Raw genomic sequence first — 19,481 nt, 5'->3', positions numbered from 1 at the left:
GAGGCAGCATAGCAGAGTCCTATGTTATTGACTACCAACATCCGTATTCAGACACCTTTTCCAGGTGTGAAAACCTTGGCCGCTATTTTTTTTCTCTGTTGCTAGAGGCCAGGCTACTGACATCAATTGCATTTATTGTATTTCCCGCCCATCCTCAGTTCAAACCTATAAGCAAATTTAGGAGCACATTTAGTAAGAAGTGATCCCATGATCTGCTGTTGCCAAGATCAATTAACTGGGACTTTCTAGTCTGTATGCGTTAGTGTTTCTACTTACAGGAAATCAGCAGGCTGTACATAAGTCCAGTTGAAAAGTTTCCAGTATCAACTGTGAAAGATGCTTTTCCTTTGGTAACTTGATTTTAAGTCATTGAGGTACAAGGATGCAGGTGACTGAGCATGAATAGCCTCTCTGAAACTGCATTTAACATAAGGCTTTTATATCACATTTTGAGAGATTCAAGGAGCTGAATCTCACTGGTCCATTTTGTGGTACAGGCAACATTTATGATGATGTTGATGTTACACAACCGAGGCTGGGGTTCGCGCAATTTTAGGATGCAATGTCATTATTTCCTTGTTTGAGAAAGCCTCAGGCACCCTTCCCCACTTTTCATCAATGACACTTTTGAGCAACATGGTGTTCTGCCCCACTAATAACTTTTCTCATAACTTCTGTGAATTGCAACATCCTGATGGTACTGTTTCAAGCATTCCTTTTGAGCTCACACTACTCCTCTAACTCAAATGTCACTCCACTGTTTTACCATTAAGACTGACAATCAAGTTTTATCCCAGGAAGACCTGTTATGATTGTCCATTTAGAATATCAATTAGATATGGGAGAGGGCCAATTTCAGTGGGTTGAGAACAGATCTGTCCCAGATAAATTGGAATCAAAGAATAGTAGGCAAAACTGTAGTCAAGCAATGTGCTGCCTTTAAAGAGGAGATGGTTGGGATACAGTCGAGGTTCATTCCCATGCAGGGGAAATGAAGGGCAACCAAAGCCAGAGCTCCATGGATAAAAAAAGAGTTCAAGAGTAAGATGAAGCAGAAAAAGGATGTATATGACAGATGTCAGCTTCATAATAAAAGTGAGAACCAGGCTGAATATAGAAGGTTCAGAGGGGAAGTGAAAAAGGAAATGAGAGGCAAAGAGAGAGTATGAGAAGAGAATGGCAGCTAACATAAAAGGGAATCCAAAATTTTTCTATGGGCATATAAATGGTGAAAGGGTAGAAAGAATAAAGGCGGAGCCAATTAGGGACCATAAAGGAGGCTTATGCATGCAGACAGAGGGCATGGCTGTGTTACTAGATGCCTACTTTACATCTGGCTTTGCCAAGGAAGATGCTACCAAGTCATAGTGAAAGAGGGAGTAGTTGAGATCCTGGCTAAAAGTTGATATTGAGGAGGTTTTAGAAAGTCTGGCTGTACTTAAAGTTGGTAAGTCGCCAGGACTAGATGGGATGCATCCGAGGATGCTGAGGGAAGTAAGGGTGGAAATTGTGGAAACTGGCCATAATCTTGCCATCCTCCTAAGATATAGGGGTGATGCCAGAGGACTGAAGAATTGCATATGTTACACCAGGGTGGCACAGTGGCGCAGCGGTTAGCACCGCAGCCTCAGAGCTCCAGCGACCCAGGTTCAGTTCTGGGTACTGCCTGTGTGGAGTTTGCAAGTTCTCCCTGTGACCATGTAGGTTTCCGCCGGGTGCTCTGGTTTCCTCCCAAAGACTTGCAAGTTGATAGGTAAATTGGCCATTGTAAATTGCCCCTAGTGTAGGCAGGTGGTAGGAATTGAGGGAAGTGGGGATGTGGTAGGGAATATGGGAATAATGTAGGATTAGCATAAATGGGTGTTTGTTGGTTGGCACAGACTCAGTGGGCCAAAAGGGCCTGTTTCAGTGTTGTATCTCTCTATGAAATCTGTGAAACCCTTGTTTAAAAAAAGGTGTAAGGACGAACCCAGCAATGACATGCCAGTCATTTAAACTCAGTGATGGGAAAAATTTTAGAAATGATAATCCAGTACAAAATTAGCACTCATGGACAGGTGTTGATTAATTAAGGGAAGCCAACATGGATTTATTAAAGGCAAATCGTGTATAACTAACTTGATTGAGTTTCTTAAAGAGGGAACAGAGGGTTGATGAGGGTAAGGCAGTTGATGTGGGGTATATGGACTTCCAAAAAGCAAATGATAAAGTGCAACATAATAGGCTTGCCAGCAAAATTTGAAGCCCATGGAATAAAAGGGATAGCGGCAGCTTGGATACAAAGTTGGTTGAGTAACAGGAAACAGAGAGTAGTGGTGAACATTTGTTTCTCAGACTGGAGGAAGGTATACAGTGGTGCTCCTTAGGGTTGCTTTTCTTGATATATATTAATAACTTAGACTTGGGAGCACAGGGCACAATTTCAAAATTTACAGATGACACAAAACCTGGAAGTATTGTGCATGTGAGACTTCAAAAGGATACAGACAGGCTGGTGGAATGGGCAGACACATTGCAGATGACATTTAATGCAAAGAAATGTGAAGTGATACATTTTGGTAGGAAGACGAGGAAAGGCAATATAAACTACAACTCTAGGAATGCAGAGAACTGGAGGTATATGTGCACATATCGTTACAGGTGGCAGGGCAGGTTGAGAAATTGTTTAAAAAGGTATAGAGTACAAAAGCAAGGAGGTTATGATGAACCTTTATAAAACACTGGTTCAGTTTCTAGTGGAGAATTGTGTCCAGTTCTGGGCACCACATTTGAGGAAGGATGAGAAGGGTGTAGAAAATGCTTACAAATTCTTTTTATTCTTTCGTGGGATGTGGGCATCCCTGGCAAGGCCAACATTTGTTGCCCATCCTTAATTGCCCTTGAGAAGGTAGTGGTGAGCTGCTATCTTGAACCACTGCAGTCCATGTAGTGCGGATACACCAACAGTGCTGTTCGGGAGGGAGTTGCAGGATTTTGATCCAGCAACAGTAATGGAACGGCAATAGATTTCCAAGTCAGGATGGTGTGTGACTTGGAGGGGAAATTGCAGGTGGTGGTATTCCCATGCATCTGCTGTCCTTGTTCTTCTAGGTGGAAAAGGTCATGGGTTTGGAAGGTGCTGTCGGAGGAGGTGTGGCAAGTTGCTGCAGTGCATCTTGTATATGGTACACACTGCTGCCATTGTGTCTCGGTGTTGGAGAGGAGTGAATGTTTAAACCGGTGGACAGGGTAACGATCAGGCAAGCTGTTTTGTCCTGGATGGTGTCAAGCTTCCTGAGTGTTGTTGGAGCTGCACTCATCCAAGCAAGTGGAGAGTATTCCATCACACACCTTACTTGTGCCAGGGATGAGAGACTTCAGTTACAAGGATAGATTGGAGAAGCTGGACTGGTTCTGCTTAGAGAAGGCTGAGAGGAGATTTGTAGAGGTGTTCAAAATCATGAGGTGTCTAGACAGAGTAGATAGGGAAAAACTGTGCCTGTTGACAGAAGGGTTGAGAACCAAAGGACACCAATTTTAAGGTGATTGCAAAATAACGACAGCATGTGGAAAAACCTTTTTGCGCAGTGAGTGGCTAGGATCTGGAATGCACTGCCTGCGAAGTTCTGATGAACAGCCATTAATCTGAAACATTAACTCTGTTTTTCTCTCCACAGATGCTGCCAGACTTGCTGAGTATTTCCAGTATTTACTGTTTTTATTTCTCATCTATTTGTAATTGACAGATTTACCTATCAGCCAATGAAAAATAAATCAACATGGTTAACTATTTCAGTCAAGCAGGCAACTGTGATGCACTATTAGAGTAATATATGCTGTTCTATGTGTGCTAGACACTTACTAACATCTACTCAACATTGTGGAAAAGTGCCCTGGTATGTCCCGTCCACAAAAAGCAGGACAAATCCAATCTCGCCAATTTCCACCCCATCAGTCTACTCTCAATCATCAGCAAAGAGATGGAAGGTGTCATTGATAGTGCTATCAAGCAGCACTTACTTAGCAATAAACTGCTCACTGATACTCAGCTTGGGTTCCACCTGGGCCACTCAGCTCCAGACCTCATTACAACTGTGGAGCAAACATGGGCAAAATACCTAAATTAAAAGGTGAGGGGAGGGTGAATGCCCTTGATATCAAGGCAGCATTTGACTTACTGTGGCCTTAGCAAAATTGAAGTCAATTGGAATCGTTGGGAGTTGGTGCATGGGGGGGAAGTCTCCACTGGTTGGAATCATACCAAGCACAAAGGAAGATGGTTGTGGTTGTTGGAGGCCAATCATCTCAGCTCCATGACATTGCTGCAGGAGTTCCTCAGGGTAGTGTCCTAGGCCAATGACCATCTCCAATTAGAGAGAATCTAACCATCTCCCCTTGACGTTCAATGGCATTACCATTGTTGAATCCCCCACTTTCAACATTCTAGTGGTTACCATTGACCAGAAACATAACTGGACCAGCCACCTAAATACTGTAGCTACAAGAGCAGATCAAAGACTGGGAATTCTGCTGTAAGTTACTCATCATCTGACTCCTTAAAGCCTGTCCACCATCTACAAGGCACTAGTCAGGGGTGTGATGGAATACTCTCCACTTGCCAGGAGGAGTGCAGCTCCAACAACACTCAAGAAGCTCAACACCATCCAGGACAAAGCAACCCGCTTAATCGACACCCCATTCACCACCTTAAACATTCACTCACTCTACCACCAGCGCACAGTGGCTGCAGTGTGTACCATATACAAGATGCACTGCAGCAACTCGCCAAGCTTCCTTCGTCAGCACTGTCCAAACCTGTGACCTCTTCCAACTAGGAGGACAAGGGCAGCAGACATGTGGGAACACCACCATCTGCAAGTTCCCCTCAAAGCCACATATTATTCTGACATGGAAATATATTACCTTTTCTTCACTGTCACTGGATCAAAATCCTGGAACTCCCTCCCTAACAGAACTGTCCGTGTACCCACACCACAAGGACTGCAGCGGTTCAAGAAAGCAACTCATCACCACCTTCTCAAAGGCAATTAGGGATGGAAAATAAATGCTGGCCTAGCCAGTGATGCTCACATCCCATTAATGAATAAAAACAAAAATTTCCCATGACATTTCTGAAAGTGTCAGTGCTTTACAAGGGACATGTTATACCATTTAATGCATAATGTAATCTTCAGCTCCTGAGATGAAATGTATACTTTTAAGGCCACAAAATCTATCGATTGAACATTGGGTGAGCTCACAATTATTCTTCAAGCTGTACGTCACAAAGTTCTTGTTTATTTTGTATGGTAACTTCACAAGGAGGTTACAGACATTCTGGCACTTGTGTCAAATTTTTGTTAAATACATTTTGTGAAGACTGACACAGAAATTTGAGTTAGACCCTTGGAGCTAAATTTTCAGGTCACAACGGGGGTGGGAACATAGATGGTGGGGGGAATGAAAATATCACAGCAATTAAGATTGTTGAAGAGCTTGTTGAAAGGAATCTTCAGATTTTGATGGGGGTGCATGGGCTGCAAGCTGGGTCTGGGGCAAACCAGGTGAATGGAGGCGGACATATAGTGGGTAGCCAGTCAGTGCCGGCCCGGGGAATTTGGTAGGCCCCGTGAAAGAGTGAATGGCACAAAGAGGGACTTGGCCTTTGGCACACAGTTGCCATCGGGTCAGCGCAGGTTGCAGGGAGAGTGCTCAGTAAGCACTTGGGTAGTGCCAGGGGCTGTAATCCTGCTGGCATCGCAGGGCCATAAAAGGAGGGGGCAAGGCTGCCAAGCACAACTTGGAGGTAACTTGAGCAGAAGGAAGGCAACAGCTGGTAATGGGGGCATGAGTCTCGGATTTTGGGCCCAATAGAGATGAAGAGCAACATCCCCTTCAGGAAGGGAAAAGCCCCGGGTATCAGGAGCACAGAGGAGAGGGACGAGGAGCAGGAAGGCAATGGAGGCCACACCCTCAGCATTGAATCTACTGGTGAAGGAGGAGCTACCTTGAGATGGCTGAGAACCAGTGCCGCAGGATTCTGCGACTTTCGAGTTAGATGGTCACAGAGATTTGTGCGCTCATCGCCGAGAGCTTCCACATCGCGGTACTGCTCATTATGCCTTGCCAGTAGCTGTCAAAATCACTGTGGCCTTGAACTACTTCACTTCTGGCTCCTTCCAAGGATCAGCTGCGGACCTTGGTGCCATCTTGCAAGCTGCTGTATGCCATTGCATCTCGCAGGTCACTGCTGCCCTATTTGTCAGAGCTGGGCAGTACATTCAATTTCAGACAGACGCGGCCTCGCAGGCACAGAGGACAGTGGGTTTCGCCTCCATTGCTGGATTCTCCCAGGTGCAGGTTGTCATCAATTGCACCCATGTGGCCATCAAGGCATCTAGTGGCCGGCCAATCAGATTCATCAACAGGAAAGACTTCCACTCCCTCAACGTTCAGCTGGTCAGTGACCACAACAAGAGCTTCCTGCAAGTGTGCGCTCATTTTTCTGGCAGCCGCCATGACTCCTTCATCCTTCAGCAGTCCAGGTTGCCACAGCTCTTCACTCCACCCCACAAATGTCGTGGATGGATTCTAGGGGACAAGGAATATCCCTTGAAGAGATGGTTACTAACCCTTCTACGAGAACCTGAGACGGAGGCACAGAGGCACTACAGCCGAGGCCATCTGCTCACTAGGACAGCCATTGAGCAGGCCTTCTGAAGATGTGGTTCTGGTGCCTGGATTGGTTACATAGCACCCTATAATACACTTCAACAAGGGTCGCGCTCATTGTGGTGGCCTGCTATGCTCTCCATAACATGGCCCTCCAGGGAGGTGTGGACCTTGAAGAGGGCAAGCCCCTGGAACAACAAAGCTGATCAGAGAACAATGCTGAGCAGGACATGGAGGAGGAAGAGGAGGAAGATGCAGAACACCAAGGTGCCCCGGTTGCACAGGGAGGTGGCCGGGCCTGGCATAGCACTCAAGGGTCTCATGAGGATGCCCGTAACTAATCAGGTTAATTCAGGTGCCAGTGGGGGCACCTCCAGAGGCTGCTGCATAAATGGTCCTTCAGTCAGACGAGCCAAGGAGGCTGATGATGATGGTGCCCCATGAGGGGTGGCACTCTCATCCTCCTTGGAGGCTGCCTCAGCCCTTGGCTGGAGCTCCAGATGCCTGGAGGTGCTCAAAGCCCTGAACCATGGTGGCACACGTGGGCTGAATAGACTCCTCCATTCTCTGCCCGTGACCCTGTACTGCCTCAGGGAACTCTGGCATGCGGGAGTACGTCTGTTGTTGCAGATCTAGGTAGAGCCTCCTTTCCTGTGACTCCTGAGGCCTTGCATCTGTGCCCAACTGAACATGGCTGTGTCTGCCCTTCATCCTCCAAGGGGACTGTCCATAGCTGTCTCTGTCTCTGTCATCTCCTTCTGCACACTAGTGACATGCTAATCACCCAGTGCCACTCTATCTAATCGCCTGCAAGGACCCACCAAGGTGGCCGTACATGCACTTGTAGAGGGTGTGACTGTAAGGTGTTATGGTGCTTGTTCTGGGGTCTGCTATGACTGTGCTTTGCCCGGTGATGGTGCAGAAATCGGCCATTGCTCCTGACTATCAGGATTTGTGAAAGACTCAAGAAGAGATCATGAGAGCTAGGCTTGGGGAGCAGAAGCCTCTGAAGTGCTGATGCTTCCCAATGCAGACGAGTCTTTGGCATGCTGTCGGACGCAGTGAAGTGCACTGTAGCCCATTAATGAATGCATTCCAGTTTGTATTTACTCTCTCCACCAGGGATACCCATCTTGCCTCCACCAACTTGCTGGTGGTCAGCGACCCTGTCAATCTCCATGGCTCCCTCTTCCATGCTGGTGATGACATATAGGTATGGAACTCCTCCTCCTGTCTGGACCCTCTTGTGGTGCACATTTCTCTTGCGAGGACAAGAAAGAGATAATTGACTTATAACACTGCTTTCCTCCATGGCCAATGCCAGCAGCTCATACACGTAAGAAGCTGCATATCTCAGTGCTAACAGATCCTCAGTAGTGCTATAGTTGTGAGCCTTGCTGAAGGATCAGTAAGTACCCTGGGTACACATTCCTCCCATGTTCAGATGCAGCATGCACTCTCAGGCTACTGAATACCCAGAGGCCTTTCCTGTGGGTCTGGCATTGCTGTCACTTGCCGGTGACATTGAACCTCTTCCTGCACTGGACCCAGTTTCTGGGGACCACACTCCGTCTGCTGACTGTGTCAACTACCTTGATCCAGGCCTGCTTGATCTGGGAGGGTGGGCTCCTCCTGCCACCCTCCAGGAAGAGGACCATCCTCCTCTCCCTCACTACCTCAAGGAGGACCTCCAGCTCCATGTCCAGCTCCACGAGGGGCAGCCCTACCTTGGGCTCTAAGTCTCTGCCTCTCCTGTTCGGTCAGTAGTACAGCAAGCAATTCACTGGGTAAAACAGCAGCCACAATAATGGCTGCTACTGTGTGTTTAAATTGGGCCCACTCTCTTTCAGTCCCGCCTCTATCCCCGCCCCTGTGGCCGCTAATTGGCTGTCAAACCCATCTCCAAGCCAATTAAGGGGGCGCCGCATCAAAATTGGGGTCGGTGACTGTTTCCGCTGGGGACAGGTTCGGGACCCAGAAACAGTCCTGAGATCCGTTTCCCACCCCGGAAGGAAAATCCTACCCTTGGGGTTTGATGAACAAGAAATATATGGTCGACAAACTGTTTTTCGTGATAATGTATTTTTTTTAAAGTTTGAGATGATTAGTGACAGTGTTGTTGCTCTATCTCGAACCTGCACTCCCTTACTCAGTAAACATGATGAGGTATGATCTGAATGCAATTCCTTCCATTGCCCAGAACATGTGATAACATTCTCACAAGATGATTAATAACTTAAGCAGGCTCAATCAAGAAAGAATCTGCCATTAGTTACCATGACATTCCATCCATATCATACATTATAGCTCCAATTTTAACCTAACACACATTGAAGTCAGTGGAGTGTAAAATTGGGCAGAATGTGAATTGGGCATCCGAGCCAACACATCCCTTTCTTACAGTGCATTAGGTGAAAATCAGGGCATACATTATTGAACTTTAATATAAATGTGAAATGTAATGTGCTGTGCAAGCTATTAAAATGGTGTTAAGGAACACAGTATTTTTAGAGTCAATGAAAGCATTTGATCAAATCTGTATTTATTTGATTGCTAGTGAAATTTACTGATCCCTTATTTTAATTAACCCTGCCCTGCAATTAATCGCTACTAACTGAAAGTAACTGTTACTCTCTTTCTTACTTTCACTAACTTGCTGACCTTACTGTCTGGTGCTGTCTCATTTCTTGTTCTGTCTTCCTAAGGACAGTGGGTAATAAGGTGAGGAAATTTTACTGCCTGTATCTTTCTCTGATTATTTGAACTTTTTGACATTATCTTGTTACTCAAATTAGACTGTTATTGAGCAGTTGAATTGTTCCATTGATTTTTAAAAATTCATTTCTGGAATGTGGGGGTCCAAGCAAGGCTGGCATTTGTTGCCCTGAGAAAGTGGTGGGGCTTCTTGAACACTGAGAGGGCAATTAAGAGTCAACCACTTTGAGGTGGGATTGGAGTCAGATATAGGCCAGACAGGGTAATGAAGAATTATTTCCACTAGCTGTTCTACACCTTACAATTCCAATGTCCACCTCCTATGTTGAAAAATCTCCACCACAAGTGCCCCTCCTTCATCTCTTCGTGGCCCTATCACGACTGAGCCTGTTCTCTTCTCTTCTCTCATTACCGATATGCCATAGGAAAGGAAAATTGGGACAAATGTAAAAAATGGTGAGTTTTAAAAAAAATCACTGAACACTTCAAGGCAGATGATTGAAAACAGAATGCCTGGACATATGTGAAGAATATTGTAATTTTATTTTGCTAATTCTCTCTCATACTCCTTCTTCACCTTTCGAATCTCTCATTTTGCAACTTCCTCATTCTTTATATTTGCCCTGACTTATTTTTTTTTAAATCATCTGCCCTAAGTGCCAAGTTTTTTAAATTTCAAATTTGCTTTAATCTCCATAGAACTCCAGCTGTCAATACACTCACTTTATCCTAACTGAAATATACTTAAACTTGTAGCCTTTCCATCTTCTATTTAAATCTTCCAGTTGGTGCTCTACATCACAATTTGCCAATTTTCCATCCGTTTAATCTGGACAAGGTGCCTTTTTATCTTGCTATATTTTGCTTTTCTTTTCCATTCTTAGACTGAAGCTAAATACATTGTGGTCGCTATTTCCCATATAATTCCCTATGTTTTGTTCACTCAGATACTCTGCTTGACTATCAAGAACCAAGTCAAACAGTGCAATCTGCCCATGTGTAATAGTTTGGTGCCATTTTGTTATAATGGATTTGTATGCATGCATAACTTTCAAAGTATTTTGGCTAGTTACTCAAATTATGCTACATTCTTGCCTTACATCAGGTTGTGCAAAACTTACCAACTTCATTTAGAAAAGGTCAGACCATTATTATTCATAGGCGAGCATAAATTTTAAAAGTCAATTTCATATGAACACTATAATCTGTTTAACTTTGTGTTACCTTTACTAAACCATTGGACCCCTTAATACATACAAAGCCAAAGCAACTCAGCTGTTCCTTTCTCCTTCCCACAGACATCTCAGCCAAGCCCTGGTGGTCAGTCTTCATGCAGCAGTGAACCGTCCCCCTTCAGCAACCACTCCAACAGTGGGATCGAGCTTAATCTGAATAGCGGAGGCAGTGTGGGAGATCTCAGTGCCATTGATGAGGCACCAATCATGGACTCTACAGTTTCCACAGCAACTACAGCATTAGGCCTGCAGGCCAGAAGGAATTTGACAGGGACCAGGTGGATGGAGCAGCTAAAGGTGGAGAGGTTGAAACAAGTCAATGGACTTCTTCCCAGAGTCAACACTGTGCCAGCTACCAAAAACACAACTTTGCCTCCTCTTCTAGGAAGTGGTAAGGAAGATGCTACAGCTTTGTACTGATACATTGAATTATTCCTTAAAAGCGCAGAGATGAGAGCGGTATCAGGCCTACAGACTATTACAAAATATTAGTTTAGTGTTAAAATGGCTAGAGGCAGTGGAGGAAAAGATACTGAACCAGTCAATTCTTAAAACAACTGGCTGATTGGCTGGAATGACCAGTGCTCCTTGATTAATACTGGAAATAATTACAGATTTGGTTGATTTCCATATCTCACTTTTTAAAAAGCTAGGAGTAGCAATAATAAAGGGATGCTAGAACTGAACATTGCACCCTGTGTGCAGAAATACATCAGTGTTAAAATTCTGTAGACTGAAGACAAATTAATGGGCCATTGTATTTTTAGTTTACTTTCAGAATAATTGCTGTTGTAGCTTCAAGGAAAAAAGGAGCCCTGCGTTCAATTCCAACCCAGAATGGCAATGTGAATGTCTTCTAACTTTGCTGCCCATAAGAGTGCTACATGAAGTTTTCTGAAGGTGATGGGGCCCGTTGCACAAGCTATCCCCCCCCAATTAGCAATCTGACACGTTGGCCAACAGGAAGGCTGGTGTATGAATTAGAAAAACGTGACACTTGTGTTAATTGAGCACTGTTTTGAAATTGGGACTGAGGTGCAATAAAGGGGCAGAGCAGGGGTATCCTTACGGTGCACTTGATGGTGCTTTACCTGACATGGGAGTGTTTGGTGTTAACATTGGATGTTTATCATGCCATATCAAGGTACCAACATCCCTCTACCACATGCACACAAAATTTCTCCCAAAAAGCCCTTCAAAGTGGTTTATGGATATCTTGCCTATTATAATTGTACCATGTGTTTTTACAGGTGATTTAAAGAAATTCACTTTTTGTCAGCAAAAAATGGTTGCACAGCTAAAGCACCCAGGCAGATACTTCCTATGATTTCTGCCCATTACTTGTGCAGCTTGTGGCAATTGTAAAGCTTTTCTGCCACATAATTAGTTTATAAATTAGAGTAGTAGAGAGTCTTTGGCCTCCTTATCTCGAGAGACAATGCCTGGAGGTGCTCAGTGGTGTGTGGAGCAGCGCCTGGAGTGGCTATAAAGGCCAATTCTAGAGTGACAGGCTCTTCCACAGGTGCTGCAGAAAAATTTGATTGTCGGGGCTGTTACACAGTTGGCTCTTCCCTTGCGCCTCTCTCTTTTTTCCTGCCAACTGCTAAGTCTCTTCGACTCGCCACATTTTATCCCCGCCTTTATGGCTGTCCGCCAGCTCTGACGAACGCTGGCAACTGACTCCCATGACTTGTGATCAATGTCACAGGATTTCTTGTCGCGTTTGCAGACGTCTTTAAAGCGGAGACATGGACGGCCGATGGGTCTTATACCAGTGGCGAGCTCGCTGTACAATGTGTCTTTGGGGATCCTGCCATCTTCCATGCGGCTCACATGGCCAAGCCATCTCAAGCGCCGCTGACTCAGTAGTGTGTATAAGCTGGGGATGTTGGCCGCCTCGAGGACTTCTGTGTTGGAGATACGGTCCTGCCACCTGATGCCAGTAGTAGAGAAAAGCGTAATAAAATATTCTAAATTACATAGAGTCATAACAGCACAGAAGGAGGCTATTTGGCCCATCGAATCTATGTCAGCTCTCTGCAGAACAATCCACCCATTCCCTGACTGTATCCCTGTAGCCCTGCAAGGTTATTTCCCTCAATCACCCATCCAATTTCCTTTTGAAATCATTCATCATTTCTGCTTCCACCACCCTCGTGGGCAACGAGTTCCAGGTCATTACCACTCACTGCATAAAAAAAGTTCTTCCTCACATCCCCCCTGCATCTCTTGCCCAAAACCTTAAATCTGAGTCTCCCCGTCCTTGTACCATAGGCTAATGGGAACAGATTTTCTTTTCTCCCCTATCCAAACCTGTCATAACCTTGTACACCTCTATCAAATCTCCCCTCAATCTCCTTTGCTCCAAGGAGAACAACCCCAGCTTCTCCAACCTAATCTTGTAGCTATAATCCGTCATCCCTGGAACCATTCTGGTAAATCTCTTCGGCACCCTCTTAAGGACCATCAAATCCTTCCTAAAGTGTGGTGACCAGAACTGGACACAATACTCTAGTTGTGGCCTAACCAAAGCTTTATAAAGGTTCAACATAACCTCCCTGCTTTTGTACTCAATATCTCTATTTATGAAGCCCAAGATCCCATATGCTTTGTTAACGAATCCCTCAGTATGTCCTGCCACCTTTAAAGATCTATGCACGTGAACCCCAAGGTCCCTCTGTCCATGTACATGCTTTAGAACTGTGCCATTGCAATATCTGTGTTGAAAAAGTGTGTTTTCATTTCTGGGGAGAATTTTCATACCAGGCTAAGATTCCATCTTCCCATAGAAATAATTTGGATCCATAATACAAACAGGAAATCTCCATGGTGATGGTGTATTTTTCCATGTTTTTTCACTTATGCCAGAGATTTCTAAATCTCAGTTCTCAATAGCTCTTTTGTGTTCTGGGTCTTTCAAGTTTGTGAAAGAATTATGGTAACAAGGTTGCAAAATTCCACTCCCAGCATGAGGTCTTAGTGGCCTGTTGCACGAGTTGACATTGCACTAGATAAAATTCCCACTTCAGTAAATATAGCCCTCCAGGAGTAGGAACAATCCCAAAAGCCTCTTCTCCAAAATCTTATATGTCCCTTTGGAGCATTGAATAGTATTACATTGAGAATTGTCTTTTTCGTTGGCCATCTTTATATTACCTTGATGTGCTGCACACTGTCATGCTGCATTGATATTAGGCACATTGTTTTAGGCTCATTGACAAATGGAGAACACTTGCAAAGCATTCCAGATATTAATATAGATTTTAAAAGCTGCATTATGAAGGGGAATACTGAGTAATTTAGGAAAAACCCATTGAATGACAGGAAAGTGCTGGTACATCTCTGTGCTGAAAGTACTCAAATCATTACTCTAAATATAAATTTGTTTTAGTACCATTTGGGGGAAGAAGTTAATTTTTCATCTAACCACTTCTCATTCTGGTTCACTTCTCTTGTGTAGGTCTGGATTTGAACATTCTTTAAGCATTGCCTTTTTAAGCTCATCATCCTTCTAACAGTGCATTGAACTTCTCCCAGTTAAACATGAATTAACAGTAGAATTGTTTGAAGTTATAATTGCTAATTAAAATCTTACATTTAAACACAGGCTCCCAGCTGGATAGCTCTAGTGTTGGAGGGTCCATGACTATCCTGCCAAACAGAAACGAACTTTCAAATGCAGAAGTCACAATGTTAAAGAAACTGAATGAGAGACGTGACAGCACAACCAGTACCATTAGCTCCGCTTATATGAGCAGCCGCAGGTCTTCTGGCATTTCACCATATCTTTCAAGTAGAAGGTCCAGTGAGGTCTCCCAGGCTGAAAGCCGACCAAACAACTTGAGTGTTACTGATTCCTATGATCCCATCTCAACGGATGCCTCCAGGAGATCAAGTGACACCAGCCAATGTGGTGGGCTACCTGGGCTACTGAGCCTTACTCCAGCACAGCATTATCGGCTGAAAGCCAAATATGCTGCAGCCACGGGTGGGCCACCACCAACTCCATTGCCAAATATGGAGCGGATGAGCTTGAAGACAAGGATGTCTCTGTTAGGTGACTACAGAGACACTCGAGTATTTCCCTTGCCTCAAGTAAATTTTTCTCGAAGATGCAGCGACGGGGGGCCCAGTGGATATGGCAGGAGGCCTCTGTTGCCTCACGATGTACCAGGCCATGGAATAAGAAGAGCAAGTGATCCAGTGAGAACTGTGATGGATCCTTTCTCTTTACCCCGGGTACATCGTTTTAACAGTCTTAACAATGTTAATCCTCTCCCTGTACCTCCTTCAATGGAACAATGTAATCTCAGTCTTCAGAATTACACTCGCTCTGATGGAAATCTACATCGGAATACATACTCGCCTTGCCCTCCTAGTATCAGTGAAAATGTTATCCTGGAGGCCATGGCTATGGAGACATATGGCCATATTGATGAGGATATCTTGCCAGATGATGTAGTTCAGTACATAAGCTCACAAAATAATAAAGTAAGCAATCTCTTGCAGAGTGAAGTAAACATGTCAAGTCAAGACATATATGACCATTTGCCAAACATGCCATCCAATGAAATACAGCACGATATAGGAACTATGCATGCTTTTGATCAGTCTCATTCAGCGAGCCAGGAGTACCACAGCCCGCAGATAAACTCTGAAACTAATAAGGATGATCTGCCAATCCAATGGAATGAAGTAAGCTCAGGAAGTGTTGACATGTCACCTCAAAAACATAAGTACGGGCAGCGAGCTGTGGGTTCAGTGCAGCAAAGTCGGGCACTTGGACTATTTAACACAACGAATCCTCAACAAAACTTGCCAGTGGTTCAACAGAATGTATTTGCAGGTCAGCCAAATGGTTATCAACAATGCATGGAAGTGGCTCCATATAGTGTTCAACAGAACATGATGATTACAGGTAATTCTTTGAACCCCCAAACAAGCAAAGAACAGCAGCCTAACCGAAACCTAAACAAACAGATGTTTATTTCAACTGTCATGGAGTTCCCTTATGCTGCAAACTTACCAAACCAAGTGGAGTTGAATAGTTCACAAACTGTTAACAGCCAAGATGGATCCACACTTTCTTCAATGCCAACAGGTCATCAAACCACGAAGACGACCAGTGGGATGCAAAACAGAAACATGATGGTGCAGAATTTCATTCAGTGTCAGCAAGCTGACAGTCAGCATATGATGGAAGGATTACATTTCCGTGGTATAAATAGATCTGTTCAAGCAAACATCAGGGGTTCAGGTATTACTGCATCAGGTAATCAGCAGCCTCAAGCTGCTGTATTTGTAGGGCGTCAAGGTTCCCAACAAATTTCTCATAATGCAGGAAATCTACAGTTCGGGTCAAATACAGCAAAAGCTCATCAAATATATGTAACTCATAATGCCAATAAGCAGCCAAGTCTACTGATGAATCGTGTGTCACACCAGCATAGCAATGTAGATAATAGTAACCAAATGTACAGGATGACTTGTATTAAGACAGAGACACAAGATGAACTCCAGGCCCTGCGTAGTTCCTGCTCCAATTTGCAACATTATAACAGTCAAGGTTATAACCAAAACTCGAACTTCAAACAACAAGCCATGAAAACTGTCTTATTCACTGGTCAAGAGACTGACTGGACACTGCAGCAAGCTGGCCATTCCAAGTCTTCTGAGCTGCTTTCTCCAGGTTCAAATCAAGTGACTAGCACTGTTGACAGCAATAGCCTAGATACTGTACAGATTGATTTTGATGCAATCCTAGATGATGGAGACCATGGCAGCTTCATTTCAGGAGCCCTGAGTCCAAGCATTCTGCAAAACCTCTCCCAGACTTCTTCCCGCCTCAATACCCCACGCACCTCTCTCATATTCCATAGCATGCCTGTGAGCACTACAAATATGGCCATTGGCGACATGAACTCTTTGCTGACTTCGCTTGCAGAAGAAAGCAAATTCCTAACAGTTATGCCATAAAGATCTGAAAAACAAGTATATGGACAGGGTCTTTTCTTTCTTTAGCCACCAATGTACTTCTTAAACTATTTCATCCCAGTTAAGGGATGCATTCCATTACATCCCTGTTATGGGATAAAGATGTCTAAATTTAGGTGTTCCCACACACCATGCTTGGGAGAATTTTTCTTCCACTGCAGTGATATTTTGAAATTGAACAGCATCAGTGTTTTAAGTTAGCAATTGTGTTTTTTTTAAAACTCTGTTTACTGAAAAAAGAGCTGAGTTAAGTGTTTAATATGCATGTTTAGAACACTAAATAAGGCCAAATGTAAGCACTGTAGTTATTGTAATGACCACAAGTCTTGTGCATTTTGTCAGACGTCAATATTTTCACAAGTGGTGTTTTACCTTGTGCTAGGTTTTTTATCATTGGCTGTTCTTGTGAAACTATTGACTAATATGACCAGTTTCTTAATTGAAGCCAAGAAAAGTCTTTGACTCAGGTAGGTCTTTTAGTTGATATTAATAGTCTGTTGACCTACATATGTCTTTAAGGTGATGTGAAGGCTTTGTAGCCAGAATGCTTGAGTGTCTTTCATTGATGATGTGGAGTCGAACAATTTTACTGTTTTAACTTGTTTTATTTGTAATGTTTTTTGTTTCATTTCTGTCAGGAAAGCCATACAGAGGCAGGTACTAGTTTTAGAACATTTATTTTAGAGTTTGTTTGGCTCTATAGTACTGTATGCAATCTAAAGTAGCTGTGATCATTTCTAAATTAGTTGAGAAAACTAGAACGTATTAGTTGTCCTTCATGAAAAGCAGCATGTTATTTGCTGAATGTTTATAAGGTATGTGCCTTATTTTTTGTGTCAGTTTTACACATAGGGACCAACGATACTGCCAAAACTCTGACTTGATAGCTAAACTTGATGTTTAAGCAATTAGCACTCTATTGTTTAGTATTTCCTGTTTGAGGTGTCACACAGACAGTTTAGAGCTTCTGTACTAAAGCTTATTGATTCTCTGTTTTAGACCTTTACTATCATAGCGCATCTTGTAAAATACACACAGTACCTTCAATATTTTTTAGTCTTTTTTGGTGCGAACATTGATAAAGTGTAATCATCTTAATGTAAATATCTACATGTAGAATTAGAACTGCCATGATGAATTTCAGTGATCGTGTTGGCATTTTGAACACTGCCGAGAATTCATGCGACTTTTACTCAGACCGAACACTCTGCAGCGATGTCCATTGTACTTTTGCTTTGAGAACCACTTAGCTGTTGTGCAACTGAGAAACAACTATTTGTACAATTTTAATAAACTTCTCATTCTTAACTTTTGTTAGTGCTTTTTTTTGTAAACTGCATTTTTTAACTGGGGCTCCACACTTAAAGTACAGAAGTGCTTGGTGATATTCTCCCTGTTCTGCATTTTGACATTAAAGATTTTAATTTACATATTTTGATGGGCTGGTGTGCAATAATGACTGTCAGATTAGATTAGATTAAAACAAATCTGCATAATTAGCCTAATACCACGCTTCATTAGTTGTAAAGGGCTTTGGGATGATCTAAAGATGTGAAACACAAATCATAAATGAAAGTTCTTTCTTAAATGAGCAGATGCCCTTAATTTTCTCCATTGTCTTCAGCATTTATGCTGTTGTTACACCATTATTGCACAGAAAACATTGAGGAAATTAGCATGTTAATGCATTACATCACTTGTGTGACATTATTGTACTAAATGCAAATTTCCCGTATCTTTTTAATGGTGCAGATCTTACGCCAATCAAAGCCTTTCGAGGTTCATTTGCATAGCGGCATTGTTCCAGTACATGCAAGTTTCCTGGGTTTATGCCATTCCTATAAATTGTCATCCAAAAACAAAGGGTCTAACAGCTCCACCAGATCTTCAGAGCATAAGTGAGCAGTTGGTGAGTTGAAGAGGGCACCAACGTTATTGATTATAGACTTCTGGGAATTTTTATAATGCTTTCCTGTGTTTTTTAAAGCACTGATACCTGCTCTTCCTTTTATTGTAATGCTTTCCTTTCTTCCCAGAAAATTCTTTTGGGACCCATCACTATCCCCATGCCCACACTCAGACTGACTCTGGCCAAGGGATGGCTTTCACCGTGGGCAAACTATTCTATACCATCATAATGGAGGGCTTGAAACCTAATTAGTTAAATAAAACATAATAAAGATGGCAGGGCAGGTGATGTGTTGCAGCTGTAGCATGTGGGAGCTGGTGGACACCAGTGTGATCCACTGTAACTGCATCTGCAGTAAGTGTCTGCAGCTCGGGAAACTTCGGCTCAGAGTTGATGAGCTGGAGTCCGAGCTTCAGACACTGCAATGCATCAGGGAGGGAGAAAGTTACCTGGACACTTTGTTCCGGGATGCAGTCACACCCTTTAGGCTAAGAACTTCAGATTTGGTCCATGATCAGGGACAAGGGAGTGTGACTATGAGTGAGCCAATTATGGGGATCCAGAAGGTAGCAATGGAGGAGTCTCAGCCTTTGCACTTGTCCAACAGATTCATTGTTCTTGCAGTTTGTGTGGACAAGAGCAGGAACTGCAGGAAGGGTGAACAAACTGACCACAGCACCATGGTGCAGGGGACCATTCAAGTAGAGAGAGTAAAAGGTAATGTAGTTGTAGTAAGGGATAGTATAGTTAGCGGAATAGTGTAATGAGATGCCGGAGTTATTTTCAGCAGAGGTGGGAAGGTGGCAGGGTTCCCCTTCCCCCCCACCGCCCACCATCCCACCCAATTATACGCGCTCCCTGCCTCCAAACCCACCGCAGGGGAGAAATAAAATTCTCCCCAGAGAGTCGGGATTAATGGGGAATTTTCAGGTTGAAAAGCTTTGTATTGGAGTGCCACAGGGGTCAGTGCTGGGGCG

The 19,481-nt window shown here is 43.7% G+C and overlaps 1 protein-coding gene across 1 annotated transcript in view; it reads left to right on the top strand.

Moving 5' to 3' along the window:
• LOC137369634 (transcriptional activator GLI3-like) overlaps positions 1-16,619 on the top strand; it is a 471,074-nt gene extending 454,455 nt beyond the window's left edge. Inside the window, exons 14-15 of the mRNA XM_068030965.1 lie at positions 10,665-10,992; positions 14,209-16,619. Coding sequence (XP_067887066.1) covers positions 10,665-10,992; positions 14,209-16,577 — 2,697 coding nt within the window. The 3' untranslated portion in view covers positions 16,578-16,619. The remainder of the gene's footprint in view (positions 1-10,664; positions 10,993-14,208) is intronic.
• The last annotated feature ends 2,862 nt before the right edge of the window (positions 16,620-19,481 follow it).

The sequence above is a fragment of the Heterodontus francisci genome, chromosome 5 (genome assembly GCF_036365525.1).
Source record: "Heterodontus francisci isolate sHetFra1 chromosome 5, sHetFra1.hap1, whole genome shotgun sequence".
Classification (NCBI taxonomy): Eukaryota; Metazoa; Chordata; class Chondrichthyes; order Heterodontiformes; family Heterodontidae; genus Heterodontus; species Heterodontus francisci.
The sequence above is the reverse complement of the archived record's forward strand: the minus strand, read 5'-3'. Positions and strand labels throughout refer to the sequence as shown.